Below are 17,217 nucleotides of genomic sequence, written 5' to 3' on the forward strand. Positions count from 1 at the left end.
AGCTATCCAGTACCTGGCCCTGGGGTGATCAGGGCAGGGGAGTATTGGCTTGGTGTATGGGGAGTTTAACAAAGAAGGTGATTGGCGGTGAGGGCTCCAGATTTGTTGGTTTGTGTATCCCATAATGCTAACGTCCTGATTATATACTGAATACTATCTTATCAACCAGTTTTAAACCAGCCATTTAGATAGACAGACAGACAGATACAAAATTTGGAGAAGCATTTTCTGAAACTACATTTGATTTGATTTCCTGAAGTTTCATCTTATTTATTATATGAGATTATTTTTTAAAAACCCACATTAAAGGAGGGGTGGATTTAAAAAAAAAAAAAAGGTGCTAAGTTCTATATGAGTCAGTGTGTTCTATGTCAGGATACTTGGCCAGTATCACAGTAATCTCACTTCAAGCTTCGGCTCTGACGTGGCTGTATACTGAGCTAAGTGATTCACTTAACGCCTATAGAAATGTCTCCAGAGCCAGATCCTATGGGTGTTGTACTGTGAGGTTCCAAGATGAAAAACACGTCCTTTCTATGCTTAAAGGGTGAATGGTCTAGTAGGGGATTTTATAGCATGTATTTAACATATTATCAATTTGAATCTAACAGAAAAAAAATTATCAGAAAATTTTAGATTCCTAAGACTGAAGTTGGCAAATCCTCTGCTTTTTCCTCTGTAGCACTGTCTTTAGTTTCTTTCTTGGGATTTTGGATTTTAGAAATTTTTGCAAGAAATTTTTGAACACTATATATGGGAACAAAGTCCTTAGTAGGTTGCTGTCAGAGTCTTACAATAAATGAGGTTTGGTTAAACTGAAAAAGGAAAGAAAGATTTTGTGCTAATTCTGTGTGTGGGTCAGAGAGTTTCACTATTAAAACTGGGCTTTTGGGGGCGCCTGGGTGGCTCAGTGGGTTAAAGCCTCTGCCCTTGGCTCAGGTCATGATCCCATCGTCCTGGAATCGAGCTCTGCATTGGGCTCTCTGCTCAGCAGGGAGCCTGCTTCTCCATCTCTCTCTGCCTGCCTCTCTGCCTACTTGTGATTGCTGTCTGTCAAATAAAAAGCAAAACAACAACAATAAAAAACCTGGGCTTCTGGATGTAGAGCCTTTATTAATACTTATGTATATGTTTTCCCTACAGGATCAGCTTCCAGCTTCAGCTTCTTCAGGTGGATGAAGTCCCTTGTGACCATCTCCTGCAGGTCTGTGCTAATAGGAGGTACTTGGGGTGTCCCGTCCCTGGCTAGGTTTAAGTGAAACATGTGTGGGAACCTGACATCTGACAACCTCAATGATGCTCAGACTCTGTTCCTCCTTGCCTTCCGCCACCCAGCCACCCCAGCCTCCCCCCGCCCAACCCTCCCTCCCCCCACCCCCATCTCAGCTCAGCAGAAGCTTCTTATGGCTCACGTCTTGCCTTCATACCTTCAGGAATCATGAACAGAAGGTTTATCTAGAATCAGATTGCTGTGTGCTGAGTCAGCAAGTTCCCAGTCTAAGACATACCAGTTTCAATACACTATCATATACAAGATTAAGGCCTCAAGGCCACCCCTTCTGCCATCTCAATTCAGGGGCGGTTGATGTGATTGTATTGGCGAACAAGCAGAGATCAAGTACAGAAACATAGCAGAGATTCTAGAGGATTTCTGTGGCCCCTCCATGTTCAAATACACAGGGAAAGGGAGAAGCAGGAGGAGGCCTCATGGAGAAGGTACGATTTCAGGAGTGCCCTCATCTCTTTCCTGTTCCTCCTCCACCCTTCCGGTACAATGCTTCCTCAACTTTGAAGGCCTCAGGACTCTGGAAAATCACTTCCCTCCCCTTTCGATACCAGTGAGGAGCCAGGGCTGCGGGCTGGGAAAATCCAGGCAGGACCCTGGTTTCATTTTGTTGGTTTGTTTCTGAAACTAGAGATGTCTGGGTTGCCCTTACCGATATTGCCACCTTCTGTGCCCTGATGTTGCTAATGGATGAGCGGAGCCTTTCCCATTGATCCCCCATGTAAATTCAGAATCCTTTTTTTTTCTTTCCGTTTTTTAAAAATTGTGGTAAAACAGACATGTCATAGACCTTATCATCTTAAACGATTTTTTTTTTAAGTAGGCTTCACGCTGGGCTTGAACTCACAACCCTGAGATCAAGACCTGAGCTGAGATCAAGAGTCAGATGCTTACCTGAGGCACCCAGTGCCCCCCATCTTAACCATTTTTATGTGTATGATTCAGTGGCATTAAGTTCATTCACACCATTGTGCAGCCCTCACCACCATCCATCTCCAGAACTCTCCATCTTGCAAAACAGAAAGTCTATGCTGACTAAACAGTAACTCCCCATTCCTCCCTCCTAAGAATCCTTTTAAAGGCAACCTTTGTAAACCCTCTAGTTCAAGTTGACAGAAGAAAGGAAATGTTGGTGCTAGAGCCTAGGATGATGAACCAAAAGGAGCAGGGCTCTGGGAACCACTAGGGAGAGGACTGGTGTGTGGGGGGAGTCCCTGTCCTCTGCCAGGAAGATGGCTGTTGTCCTTTGTGCAGTGATAGGAGGTGGCGGGTTGCCCCTCCTCCCACCACTGGCCTTTCTTCCAGTCTGGGGCACCAGGTTGAGTGACTTGATCTCTTTCCCCTACCCCCTCGTCCTGACGGAAAGTAGAGGCTGAGTGAACACAGGTTCTGTGTAGAAGCTGCCTGCAGAATTGAGCTGCAAGAGGTGTGTGGTTGAAAGTACTTGGCCTTATCTGATTCACAGGAATATTTTTAGGCATATTTCTGGTTTTAAAGCCTATAAGTGACCCTGGGAGGTCACTCCTCCTTAAGTTGCACTTGAATTCCAGGAATTTCACCTCTGAGGTCACTGTAGTACTACTTAGGAAAAAACAATGTCTTCAGAGGAGATTATTCTTAGAGAAGGATAGTGCGTTGGTTGGAAGGGAAACCAGTACACACTGTTCATAGCTCTGTGGGCTTCTGAAGTGGGTGGTGAAGGTCTCCACTCCGTCTCAACACCACGTTTGCTGCCTCACGTGGCTCCTGGGTGAGGTCCCGTGGTGCTCATCCAAGAGGGTGAAAGAACCAAGAAAGGATGATTCGCTTAAAGGTAGAAATGGCTGTTTGGTAGTTTTGAAGGGTTTGTTTCCTCCTCTCCCAACTATAGTCCCAGATGCTTTTCAAAACCGAAGAATAATATTATAGAATGTGTTTGGGCAAAGGAACTTGGCTATGTGCTTCCATTACACATACAATTCCCAGAATTATGTGAAATGAAGCCTGACCTTGAGAAGGTTTTCTTTTCAGAAGTCCTAGCAATTGCCCAGGTGAGAATTCTCAGGCTATTCTAGTTTAAAAGGGAAACATAGTGTTTCCCTGAACTCAGAAGAATACAATAGTTTCACCTTAGGGGGAAAAAAAAGCCATTAACAAAAATAATTGATTGGCAAAAACACCTGTATGTTGACTGAATGTTACCTCTTGACCTTACATCTTGCAGATTCGACCTTTACAGAAGTTCTTTCATTTCTCAGAAAAAGCTCCCTCTATCTAATTTAGAGATGTTCTCAGCAAGTGGCTTCAAGTCTTAGTCCTGTGATCTAAACTTCTATAACAGCACATTTTGCCAAAAGCAACTAGAGCTTCCTACTGAGGTTCCACAAGTTTAGAATATTAGATTGCTACCTTTTTAAGATAATCGTCAAATATATTCTTTAAAGAACTGAACATTAGTACTTACAGAGTGGATGATTCTTTCTGAGTAAAATTTTGAGGAGGCAATCCATGATCTCAGGTCATGATCTCAGGTCCCCGCATCGGGCTCCCTACTCAGTGGGGAGCCTGCTTCCCCCTCTCTCTCTGCCTGCCTCTCTGCCTACTTGTGATCTCTCTCTCTCTCTCTCTCTCTGTTAAATAAATAAATAAAATCTTTGGGAAAGAAAAAAAAAAAAAAAAAAAAGGACCTACCACAGACTGAGGAAACTGAAGGGGACCAGGAAAGATGAGAAAAGAAGGCAGGGGAGGTGATTGAAGAGCTGGCCTGGGGTGATGAGGCTGATGAGTGGCAGGGAGGTGACTCTCTTTCCTTACTGCATTCTGCCTGTAGCACTTTCCTCTTGTCTACCAGACATTTTTCTTTACGGTTTATTCTAACTTCAACTGTATGGAGACACTTCAGTGACCATGGAATCCACATCAGGATATACTTTTTGTCTTCAGGCCAATTTAGTGTCAAAAGCCTTTGCAGCTCCCCTTCTAGCAGTTTCTTCTGTAAACCTCAGCCCTGGAAATCATTCTTCGTTCAAGGTTCTTTCCAACGAACCAAAGAGAAAGCATCTCTTTCTGCTCTTCTCCATTTTCCAGCCTCTCTGTTCCATTATTTCATTTGAAAGGAAAGCGAAGAAAAGCCATAGAACCCCAACATGACACCGTGTGGAAGGTTATCTTGTGGGTTGTCTCCCATTGGGTGGGTACATTTTCTTAGGTTTCCACTAAACAGAGGTAAATATCATTCTCCTTATTTTATTTCATCCTTATTTTTTATAGTTTGGGTTCATAAACTATTACACAAATAGTATTCCGCAGTTATCTTATTTAAATGCATGTTAAATAAATACAAAATAATAAGCACAACGCCCCTCGTGCGAAGCACTGTTCTCTCCCAGAGCAGACCCAGCTCCACCGATTAGCACTCTGTCTTTGGTTCTGACCGCCTCTGTGTTTCCTCTCACCAAAGGAGCTTGAGATCGCCCCAAGAGCAGATAATTTTGGCGCCGTCCCTGGCTAGGGTTGACATGGAGATGACTCAGCTCACCCAGGAGAACGCGGACTTCGCCACTCGGGACCGCTACCACCAGTCCTCCCTTGTGAGTCGGGAACAGCTGCTGTCTCAGTACTGAGGGGCTGAGTACTCATTAGCAGGCAGCCCGAGGACCCTCCTGCCTTGGAGCTGGCCAGGGTGCAATGGATCCAGATCCCAGAGCCTTCATGATGCTGGTTCTCCTCAGTAAGAATCTCAGAGATGTTCTCCCCCTGCTGGTTTGGAGGATGGAAATCTGCAGTCTGGTCTGGAGCACCCATCTCCTCTGGGGAACCACCTGAAAGCCTGTAGCCTCCGCAACATGCACCCAGTTTGGAGAGCCCCACACAGACGTCAAGACGTGCAGGTGCGGAGAATCACACCAGGTTGCTTGCTCTGGAGGCCACAATAAATATTTTAAATTTTATTGTATTATTTATTTTTTGAATAAATAATACATTCACATGGTTCTAAAACCCAAAGGATAATCTTATATCATAATGTGCAAGCTTCCCCTCCCATCCTTGTTCCTCCTAAGTTCATCCCCTGCCCCAGAGGCAACCACTGTTCTTAGATATACTTCCAGCATTTCTTTATGAATATACAAGTAAAGAGGAATATGGATTCCTATTAACTCCCTTTCTATCCACAAAACGTAGTATATTATACATGTGTTCTGCACCTTGCTTTTCCCCTTGGAGACATTTCCATACCAATACCTATACAGTTTCCTCATTATTTTCCATTGTATCAAAGTGGTATAATTTATTTCATCAGTTCCACAGTGATGACATTTGGATCATTTCTCATGTTTCTCTATTACAATCAGTTCTGCAGTGAATAATCTTGTGCATACGTACAAGCATAGAGTCTATCCGTAGGATAAATTCCCAGAAGTGGAATTGCGAGATCAAAGGGCACATGCGCTTGCAAGCTATTATTGTTTAGGGAAAGTCTTATTAATTAAAAAGTTAAATACCGTGAGATATGTAATGGTGACTCATGTTCTCAGAAGCCTTTGTGGGCCCCAGCTCTGTGGACACCTTTGCAGCCGTTTCACGGTAGGTGCGGGCGAAGGGACAAGAGTGTTTTGGTTCCTTGATGAGCTCACGGTGGCGTTCATCACAAGCAAGCCGTCCTGGGGGCAAGGGCAGTAGCTTCCCCCTGGTGAGTTCAGCACCTAGCTCAGGGATGGGAGTTTTCCTGCTGAGCCACAGGGAAGTACCCCTGGGTCCATCATGACCCCTTTCTTCTGTAGTAGACGCTCTTAAGCCAGTGTATAGAGACTTGCTCAAGTCTGGGAGGCTTGTTAAAAGTGCAAATTTCTGCACCTCATCCATAGGTTTTGTTTGTTTGTTTGTTTTTGTTTTGTTTTGTTTTTTTCAGTAGGTTTGGGGCAGAGTCCTGGACTTGAATTTTTTTTTTTTAAGATTTTATATATTTATTTGAGAGAGAGTGCAAGCAAGAGAGAGCACCAGGCAGGGGCAGGGAGAGGGAGAAGCAGGCTCCCCGTTCAGCAGGGATTGATACTCGGACCCTGAGATCATGACCTGAGCCAAAGGCAGACACTTACCTGACTGACCCACTGCAGGTGGCCTTGGACTTGACATTTTTAATGAGTGCTTCAGCAGTTCCACACAAGCCATCCTCGGGCCCCATGCTGGAGAGTGCTGGTCTGCTGGATGGAAGAGCTTAAAGCCAGTGCAAGGGTAAGGTCATGACGAGAGGACAGTTGGATCTCATTCTCTCCTGGAAAATGAGGTCAAGTTTACAATTACTGCCTATGCACCATTTGAGTCAAACATCAGACTTCCAAACATTATAACAAACAACTTCAACCAACTCAGTAGGCAGGTGGGAAATAGTAGGAACATAAAGTGACTGTATTCATGAGGGCCAGGGTTGGTGATCTCTGAAGACCCTTTTCAAGAAAAAACTGCTCCGAGTTTCTGAAATGTATCCTCACAGTTCTGGAGGCCAGACATCCAAAATCAGTGTCACAGCAGCACCGTGCTCCCTCCAGGGGCTCTGACCACTGGGGAGAATTCTATCCTTGCCTTCTCCATCTTCTGGTGGCTGTGGGCAGTCTTTGCCCTGTGGTCACATCACTCCCATCTTCATGGCCAGCACCTTCAAGTCTCTCTGCTCCATGGTCACACCCCCTCTCCTATGGGTATGTGATGTCAGCCTCTACCTCACTCATAAGAATGCGTGTGATGGCCTTTAGGGTCCACACACACCATCCAGGATACCCATCCCAAGAGCCTTAAGGATTGGGATGTGGCTGTCGTTTGGGGTACCACTTTTCAGCCTACCAGAGAAGGCTCTAATGATACGGCATTTAGTTCTTTTGAATTTTGCGTAGCAGGCTGAAAAAAAGTAACCCCTCCAAAAATGAGGGTACTGAGTTTGAAAACCATCTACAGCAGAAGATTGAAGTATGCAGATAAGAACTTTGCCAGTATGATTAATGTCACAGAAAAGAGTAAGTGGGGAGTGGGGTGAAGAATTCTGGCATTCCACTCAGTGTTGGGGACACCTAAACAAACAGCTCACAGTCTAGCACGGGATATAGATACTGAATACACTGAATCATCTAAATATGTCCAAAAAATCTTGTGCTTAACCAAATGATATTGCTTAAATAATAATAGTAACCAGTACAGTGGCCCTCAGATCTTAGGCTGGGATCCCCAGAAAGCAGAAGCTTATGTGCTACTGCTTTCCTGAGGGTACAGCCAGGGAAGCAGGAGCAAGAGAAAATGGGAGTGACGCAGGGAGGGAGACTTGGCATTGACTTAGAAACCATTTAGTATCGGGGACAGCTGAATGCTTCATCTCAAAGGACCCTTCTGAGAGCCCGTAGAGACACCTGCATCTCAAGACCTTCTTGCAGAGGAAGGAAAGGATGAGAATTCATCCACTGGTTTTTGTTTCCCATGGTCAAAGGTTAGCTATGAGACATAACCCAGCCCGACTCCTGCCCACATTTGTGATTGGCACTCTGGGAGGACCTACCAAGTTCTGCAGCAAGCAGCAAATCTGTGTACGTGAAACTGACTGGAGCCCAGCAGGGGTGGCTGAGTGGGAACAGGTGGCCTTGGCCCCAGAGACAGGTGCGACAGAAGAGATCTGGGTGACACTTAAGAGATGTATACAACTTGTGTAGGGACAAAGTTCAGTAGCAATACAGTTGTCAGAAAAATGGGACGTAGATGTCACTGGATCATTCTGACAGAATTTACTCACCTAAAGGATATTTAAAACTGTCAGCACAGCCAGGATATATGGCAGTGAGACTAGGAATGTTTTCTAAAACAGAGGGAAAGATTCTGGCCTAAAGATTTTACTGAGGGGTACACAGTTGTAGGTAAGAATGTGTGAATGAGTGAGGGTCATATCAGACCTTCTAGAAGCATGAATGTCTCCCTTCAGACCATATGGTCTATTGATTAATCTATCCAATGAACTGTCATCCCCCATCCACCTATCTACCTACCCCCTCACCTGTTGATCTAGACAATTATCCGTCCACCCACCCACCCACTGACCTACCCATCCATGGCTGGAGCTGCTGTATACATGGCCAAGACCACCTCACCTGAGCCAGATACACCTCACCAATCTCAGAGCTGTTGTTCCAACAGAAATGAACTCAGCCCCCACCCTCAAACTTTCAGGGTGAAATCAGACCAATTCTAGAGCCGCCTCGAGTTCAGGGCTGGGAACCAGAATAGGAGTCATTTCTCAGAAGTCTCTGGGAGTCATGCTAACGAGTCCTCTGACTTACACAATAGAGTATATCCTGCACAAACGTTATAAATCAATGTGGAAGTTTGAGGTTCAAGATTCCTTCTTCCTTCCTCCCCCCCCCCACCAGGTTTCTGACTGAGGGAGTATATCTAAGGATGGGAAATAATGTGCCAATTTATGTATTAAACCTGGACAAGGGTGTAGGAGCTATAGTGGGGAAGGCAGCTGAGGTTACAAGATCAGCGTTTGGGGTAATTCAAGGTGTCAGAAACCTAGGAGTGAGGCAGTGGGAGGCAAGAGAATTATGCAAGGACCAGGTCCTGAAGGGGTTTGCAGCCCACTCTGTGTGCTGTGAGAATGGAAGGCTGAGAAATGATCATAAAAATCCATCTCAACATTTTATGGGGCTTTATCAGAAGAACCTTGTGAGAATTAAGTGAGCACGATCCAGGAACCACACAACTCTACGCCTCCCCTGACACATCTTGCTGTTCTGCCCTTCCACACTGGAGACGGGGCGAGTGGGGTCCCCCACCCCTGAGGTCAGAGCCAGTGAGGGGAGGGGCCGTGGATGCTGCCATGAACTCTGCGGGGCGCAGAGTTTTGAACCGGCTGCTTGAGGCCCCGGTAGCGGGTGGGTGTGGGCGGTCAGGGTGGGAGGGGGCAGGGTTCAGAACAGAAGGAACAGAGCGCTCTTCCGGCGCTGCTGTAGCAAGGACCGCAGATTCCGTGGCTTAGAACAGCACACATGTATCTCTTCGTAAACTCAGGAGGCTGGCCGCCAGGGTTCTCACTGGGGTAAACGCAGCGCATCGGCAGGGCTGTGTTCCTTCCGGAGGATCAAGAGGAGACGATTTCCTGCTTCTTCTAGCTTCTAGAGGCCGCCGGCAGGCCTGGGAGCTGGGCCCGTCCATCTTCAAGCCCGCAGTCCGCCATCGCCTGCACTTTGGCGTCTGCTTCTGTCACCAAGCCTTCTCCAACTCCGCTGTTTCCTTCCTCCGCTTCTGAGGACCCGTGTGGGATGACTTTGGGCCCCTTGGATGATCCCGCGTGTTCTCCCCGTCTCCAGATCTTTAGCCGAACTCCATCTACAAAAACTCCTTTGGCCACGTAAGAAACTAGTCAAAAGTTCTGGACCATCCGTGGGGGCCGGGGAGGCTGGGGAGGTGCGCAGGGGGACAGCCGAGGCTCGGCGACAGAGCCTGCAGCATCCCGCCGCACGACTCACTGCGAGTCACCTCACACGTGCTGAGGAGATGTGGAGGGAGGAATACATCCAGGGTTCTTCTTGGGGAAGCTTTTTTTTTTTTTTTAAATAAACATATAATGTATTATTAGCCCCAGGGGTACAGGTCTGTGAATCACCAGGTTTACACACTTCACAGCACTCACCATAGCACATACCCTCCCCTATGTCCGTAATGCAACCACCCTCTCCCTAACCTCCTCCCACCCTCAGTTTGTTTTGTGACATTAAGAGTCTCTTATGGTTGGGGTGCCTGGGTGGATCGGTGGGTTAAGGCCTCTGCCTTTGGCCCAGGTCATAATCTCAGGGTCCTGGGATCCAGCACCTCATGGTGGGGGTGTCTCTGCTCAGCGGGAGCCTGCTTCCACCTCTCTGCCCGCTTGTGATCTCTGTGTGTCAAATAAATAAATTAAAAAAAAAAAAAAAAAAAGAGTCTCTTATGGTTTGTCTCCCTCCTGGTCCCATCTTGTTTCATTTATTCTTTTCCAACCCCCCAAACCCTCCACATTGCATTCCACTTCCTCATATCAGGGAGATCATATGAAATTGTCTTTCTCCAATTGACTTATTTTGCTAAGAATAATACCCTCTAGTTCCATCCACGTTGTCACAAATGGCAAGATTTCATTTCTTCTGATAGCTGCATAGTATAACGTTGTGTATATATACCACATCTTCTTTATCCATTCATCTGTTGATGGACATCTAGGTTCTTTCCATAGTTTGGCTGTTGTGGACATTGCTGCTATAAACATTCGGGTGCACGTCCCCCTTCAGATCACTACGTTTGTATCTTTAGGATAAATACCCCGTAGTGCAAATGCTGGGTTGTAGGGTAGCTCTATTTTCAACTTTTTGAGGAACCTCCATGCTGTTTTCCAGAATGGTTACACCAGCTTGCATTCTTGGGGAAGCTTTTGAACCAGGTTGGGCAGAGGACATGGAAAGCTTGTGAACCAACAGAATAAGGTTCGAAGACAGATGAGACAGAAGGAGCAAAACAAGAGAAGGCAGGTCTCACCTCCAACCCCACCACGCTTCTTCCTTCCTTTGCCTTTTAAGTGGACTCACCTGGAAGGAATTTGGTGCAGTTGCAAATTTGTGGGATTCGGGGAGGCCCACCTTGGTGCGAATCCTGGCTGTACCCCTTGCTAGCTCTGTGACCTCAGGCAGCCTTTGGAACCTCTCCGATCCTCAATTTCCTTCTCTGTGGAATGGGAATTCTAATTTTGCCTGCATCTGAGTGGTGTTGCAGGCTCCAAATTAAGATAAGGTGCGCCTTATTTGGGAGGAAATGAAGACAGAGGAGGCTGCCTAAGAATGTTCTACCGCCCCTGCTGATGCCACGTCACTCGCCGTGGGGAACACAGAAAGGAAGAAACAAGTCTACCCATCGCTGCAGTGATTCTTGGCATCTGCGAGCCTGAAACTTCAGAGCAGACTGGAGCCCCACAGCTTCAGCAGGCCACACTGGATCTTGTCCGCCACAGACGTACGTAGCAAGACACCCTCCCCAGCCAGCAATAGGAACTCTGCTCCAGCACAAGAGCCAGGAGAGCTGGCCTCCCACCAGTTCATGCCTCTTCCCCCACAGCCCCTCCACTTCTCAGACTCTTTGGCCACATTCCTACACCACTTCTCCTCTCGGGCTTCTCCCTTCCCTTCCCAGAGCATTGGGAATTTCTCTTAAACATCAAAATCCTACTCACTTTCCTTTCTTTTGAACCAGGGTTTCCCTCTAGAGCAAATAACCCACTTTCCTGCTGGGTCTTATCCCCTCAGTGTCCACACAGAGCCCAAGAGGAGAGGATCAGATATGGTGATTACATGGGTGTGTGGATGTGTGGGTGGCAGTGGGAATTCTGGACTGTTTGCTCTTCTCCGCAGATGGGGAATGCAGAAGTCTGTACTCACCAGACCTTCCTCGGCATCCCCACATCTGGAAGATGTGCCTGGGTTTCTTGAAGAGAGCTCATGAGCAGAAATAGATGCCCGTTTGTGCATTTGAGGCAGTGAGTGGAGGCATAAGCCCCAGACTCTTGTCAAGGTCCTCTTCTTGGGGAGAAGGTCACATTCAAGTAAGAAGCAAAGCAGATGGCAAGAAAGGCTTCCCAGCATCAGGGGGTCCCCAGTTGGCTGTGCTCCTGGGCAGGCAGCCCATCGGGGCTGGTGCTCTTTCTCTGTTGCCTAGTCTGATGGGCTGGGAGTGAGTGGAGGACAGATAGCAGTCGGCTCCTCACTGCCATTCCCTGAGGTGAGGGCGGCCATAGCCTCCTTCTAAAAGAGGCAGAAGCAGTTCTATACAGGGGAGTCTCTAATGGAGAGCCTGGTTTTTTTGTTTGTTTGTTTTGTTTTTTGTTTTGTTTTGTTTTTTGTTTTTTTCCCTAAGGAAGCTGGACTCACCAAATGTGAAACCTCATTTACAATAGGGGCCACGTGGTCCACATCAGGTTCACTTTGGGAAGCCTGGACGGTGAGTGACATTTCAAAGGATTAGCAGCCGCATCCCAGCAGCAGCAAGCGGGCTCGATGAACGCTGATCTTTGCAATGTGACATGCAGACTATGTGGTAAGGGGCTGAATGGAGATGGGAGAAAACAGTCCTGATTTCATATATGAACCGCAAACTGAAAGTCACAAGGACAGATGCTCCAAATGGCAGTGTCAGTTTCGAATTGGGCTGCTTGTCAGATGGGGTATTCTGTGTAACTCTCTGTGTATTAGTTGGGCTCGATTTGCTGCTGTAATAAGCAGCCCCCAAATTGCATTGACCTGACACTTCAGAGATTTATTTCTGGCTCATGTTCCAGTCTGATGCCAATCCGAAGGTGGTGGAAGCACTCTTCCCCATCATTCAGGGACCTAGCCTCCTTCTGTTTAGTAGCTGAGCATTGTCTAGGCAGGCAGAGTCTTCCCCTTGAATTCTCAACATCCAGCTGGCAGGAGGAAGAAAGGGACCTGGGAAGGGGGCCCTAGAAGTTTTAGGGCCCAGGGATAAACGAGCTCATGTCACTTCCTTGTTTTCTATTGGCCAGCACTAAACATACAGACAGTCTAAATGAAAGACTGCTGGGAAATACAGAACAGCTGTGGGTTCAGGAAGAAGAGGAACCAGGTTTGGTGGGCTCTGGTCCACTCTCTGCAACTCCCTACCACTGTACTCGGGACGGGAACAGCTGTGATGAGTTTCTTATTGATGGCAAATGAGTGCTGTCTCCCAATCTGTTTGTGCTGGTTTCTCACACTTAAGCCAATGATTCTGTCATTCCCTAAACTGTGTGTAGAATTCCATTTTCAGTGTCCTTTTCGAAGCCCTTGAATACTCTAATGAATGGCAAGCCTTTGTCCCCTGAGGGTTCATTTGGGTTTCTGGAAGCATCTAAAATCACTAAGAACCCGATCTGGGAATAAGGGGAGCAGTTAAGCTACGTTTTCTTCTTTGGGTCAAAAATGAAGTGTGACCACAAAGTCAACTGACTCTTGAGGCCATTTCCAAAGTTGGGATCCCAACATAACAGATTTTGAGAACTGACAAGACCTCTCAAAGTGCTGACTTGATAGCATTTACTTAGATAAATTGTGTGGGTGTGTGTACACGTGTGCGTGAGTGTGCGTGCATGTGTGTGTGTGGTGAGGGACGGTGGCTATGCTTCATACACTGTCTTCTATTCATGATCTGTGTTGGTCTTTTTTGCCTGACCAGATTGAAAGACCTTCTGGAATACAGGCGTATCTTCACTTACAAATCATCCCAATTTGGGGTTTTAAATATTTTTCCTCTGCTCTATCAACCCATGCAACCTATCATGGATTTGTTCAGTCGCTCGCTTAGTAAGTGTTTATTGAATGTCTGTGTGTGCAAAGCCCTTAAAAAAAAAAAATCAGACACTGTGAAACCAGATCACAGCCGTTGCTTCTGCAGCTCAGTCCATAGGTGCCAGAAGAAGAATGTTCTGGGATGAAGAAGCAGGAATTGGGCACACTTCTAGGATGGCCAGGAAGGGAGGAACTGGGCTTGGAACAGACTACACTTGGATGTTTCAACCACAGTGCTCTGGGAAGAGTAATTACCGGCAAGATTTTTATTAGACTGAAGAGACTAGATTAGCTCTTCTCTGGACTCACGTTTTATTTTTCAGGCTAAACTCCATGCCCTAGAAAATCTTCATGTCTGTTTTAGAATTAGTTGTGTTACCCCAAGACACCAAACCTGAGCTTACCTTTTCTTTATGAGCAGTAGGAAGAAGCATAAGACACAGGGGTGGGCCATGTTCTATGGCTGCAGTTCCAGGAACGAATTTGGGGAGTCCATTGTGCCATTATACAGCTGCATTCAGGGGTGAGGGGGTAAAGCCTCATTTCTGAAAGCGTGGTTCTCAGCTCACGAATATAAAGAAATCACCGGGGATTTTTTTTGCTGAATGCAGATTCCCGGGCCCTTCCCAGACCTCCCAAATCAGCCAAGGAACATACATTTTTAAGCAACCTCCCCTCCCACCTCCAGGTGGGGCTCGAAAGTTTGAGCAGCCCAGGTGGAAAGGCTTTGGGGTAATGTAAATCTGGGACTAGCTGTCTTTATGAGCTTCAGGCTGTGTGGTGGGCAGTAGCCCTCCCAGGCCAGGGCTTCATGTGATGTCTGCTGGGGAGGTGTGCTGGTCCATGCTGGGGTCCCATAAACCACACTGTGGGGAGCCCCTTCCCCATGGGCTGCACTGATTAGCCAGAGACAAAACACCTCAGAATCTTGTCCCACTAGGAACAGTGGAGTTGGGTTACGTCGCCTCGTGTGCACCCGTCCACGCACAGGGCTGTGTGTGTGTTTGCAGCTGTGGGTCTGTTGCTCTCTAGAATTGGATATACACATTTTGTTGTCGTTACCGTTAGTAGGTACAATCCTCCCCTTACCTTCCACCTCTGCCCTCACATCCTCCCTTCCTTCCAGTCCCATCTCTCAGGATGCTAGAGCTCGGCGGTCATGGTGTTCATCTGCAGCTGGGGTCCCACAATTCATGGTCAATCCTTAAAAATTAAATAAGATAATCTTTCCTGAGCTGGGCATTCATTTATTATTCATTATTCATTATTATTATATGTCTATTCATACAGACACCCATATTCATTGTCACGTATGATACTCGGAACAGCCCAGTGAGGTAGGCACTATTTTCCCCATTTTACAAAGGAAGAAACTGAGGCTCAGGAAAGTATTCTACTCAAGATCCCATAGCTAGGCAGTAGCCGGTCTGGATTTGAACTCAGATCATCCCTCGGTCACTGTCCACAGTCCCCATGGAGGACAGTCCAGATCCGATCTCTCTGGAAGCTGCCAGCTGCTCGCCCTTTTCTTCTAGAGCAGGCAGCACTGGCAGACCGTAGCCCCATGAGTCCAATCGAGGCCAGAGCTTGTTTTTTTTAACTGAGGTGAAATTCATGTAAAATGAAATTAACCATTTTAACCACCACCTGTTTTTAAATTAAGTTTTATTTAGCTTTAAATAGAAGTTATGTGACCCCCTGGGCAAAGCCGTGCCCAGGGGGTCACATATTGTCTACGGCTGTTTTTGCACTAGAGTCGCGGAGTTGAGCACCTGTGGCAGACACCAAGTGTCCCACAAAGCCTCAAATACTGACCATCCGGCCCTTTCAGAAAAGTTTCCCAGCCCCTGCTTTTGAGAGTTTTGACCTGGATCCAAGCCCTTGGGAATGAGTTCTCTCAGACATCTGTCTCTCCGTGAAGAAGTGCCCTTCCTTCCTAAAGGTCAACTCTCCCTCTCTGTTGTAAGCCATCCTTCTGTACCTCACGGACCTAGCTCCTTTTCTTCCTTATTCCTCCTGTTTCCACCACCCACAGGTCAGCCCTGCCTAATACACACCTGTGTCTGGTCTGTGGTGTGCCACACCCTTTTGCTTTTGAGCCAAATAACTGGTATAGATGTTTACACCTGGACATCTCACCTTCTCTCCCCGTACTTTTCCTCTCTGCCTTCCACCGTCCAGCTCCCGGCTGCCCTTCGGTTGGCCTTTTAAACATATCTCCGTGTGGATGTCTCAGAGTTCCAGGAAATTCATATAATCTTACCTGATATCCCATCTGTCCTAAGGCCATGTTCTCCTTTTATTCTGCTGTCTCACATTAGTTTGTTTCTCTCTCTCTCTTTCTCCGTACATCTGTTCTGTTACCAAACCTGCTACCTTCTTGGGTTGCTCTCTTCTTCATTCCCACCATTAATTCTTTGGTCCAGCCTTACATCACTCTGGATCACTACAGAAGCTCCGAACTGGTGTCCCTCCTTCCCCCTTCTCTGTTCGGTTTTCAAATACCAGGAGCTCATGTGGAATCAGATGCTTGGTGTTTGCCTCCACCATTCTTTCCAAAGTCCTCCTCCACACTCCCTGTGTCATACTGAACATGGGGTCTCTGTGGCGCTCAGCACCTGTCATACTCCTTCCACTTAGAACATTCTCTTCTGTTTGCTTTGCTTGGCAAACTCCCTCAGGAAAGAATTCTGATGTCACCTCTCTAAGAAAGCTTTCTCCAGCAAATCCTCAATGTTCTTAGAGGACTTGCTTCAGACTTTTGTAAAATGGCATGTTATACTTATTTGTGGATCTGTATTTTCTTCTAATCTGCTGGCTAGACAAGGGCAGGGACTATACGGATTGTCCTGTGTACAGATATACGGATATCTGTGTACCCAGAGCCTGGTATGGTGCCTGCTGGTACCGAGTAGGTGCTCAATAAATACTTCTCAAGATATTTTTTTTTTAAGTGAGAGCAAATTTACTGAGGCTCTAGAGAGAGCAGATACAGACGAAGGGACTGAGAAACTCAGAAAGGAAAAGAGCATGAGTATTGTCTTTATTTGGGGTCTGGGGATTTTTTAAGGATCGTGCTGTGGTGTATGTATCCTCTCAGGCATCCAGGAACCGGGGAGAATGAAGATGAGACCCAGGTGTTATTCCTTGGAGCCAGGGTGTCTTGGTGTACAGATGTCTACCACTGGTAGTGCATAATTACCATTTCTGGTGCTCCTGATTCCTGTGTGTATTATGGAATTCCATCTCACACTTTTTTACTAGAGGACTTCTTTTTAAGATTTTTGTAGTTCTGGTATTCTGATGATGAATTATTTCAGCTTTTCAATGTCACAGAAAGTTTGGGGTTGTTTTGTTGTTTTGTTTTGTTTTTATTTTTTTGCATTTTTGTTGCATTTTGTTATGCATTTTTTTATTATGTTATGTTAGTGACCATACAGTACATCATTAGTTTCTGATGTAGTGTCCCATGATTCATTGTTTGCGTATAACACCCAGTGCTCCATGCAATCCGTGAGCTCCTTAATTAATGCCCATGACCGGGCGAACCCATCCCCTCATTCCCTCCCTCCTAAACCCTCAGTTTGTTTCCTGGAGTCCACGGTCTCTCACGGT

The 17,217-nt window shown here is 46.6% G+C and overlaps 1 protein-coding gene across 2 annotated transcripts in view; it reads left to right on the plus strand.

Annotated features, from left to right (window-relative positions):
- The window catches only part of SLC12A8 (solute carrier family 12 member 8), a 137,282-nt gene extending 132,068 nt beyond the window's left edge, over positions 1 to 5,214 (plus strand). For both annotated transcript variants that reach the window (XM_004745406.3, XM_004745404.3), the window contains exons 13-14: positions 1,144 to 1,204; positions 4,725 to 5,214. In XM_004745406.3, the coding sequence (XP_004745463.1) occupies positions 1,144 to 1,204; positions 4,725 to 4,887 (224 nt within the window). In that variant the 3' untranslated portion in view covers positions 4,888 to 5,214. The remainder of the gene's footprint in view (positions 1 to 1,143; positions 1,205 to 4,724) is intronic.
- The last annotated feature ends 12,003 nt before the right edge of the window (positions 5,215 to 17,217 follow it).

This window comes from Mustela putorius, unplaced genomic scaffold (assembly GCF_011764305.1).
Source record: "Mustela putorius furo isolate JIRA1106 unplaced genomic scaffold, ASM1176430v1.1 tig00003834_pilon_pilon_pilon, whole genome shotgun sequence".
NCBI classification, from domain to species: Eukaryota; Metazoa; Chordata; class Mammalia; order Carnivora; family Mustelidae; genus Mustela; species Mustela putorius.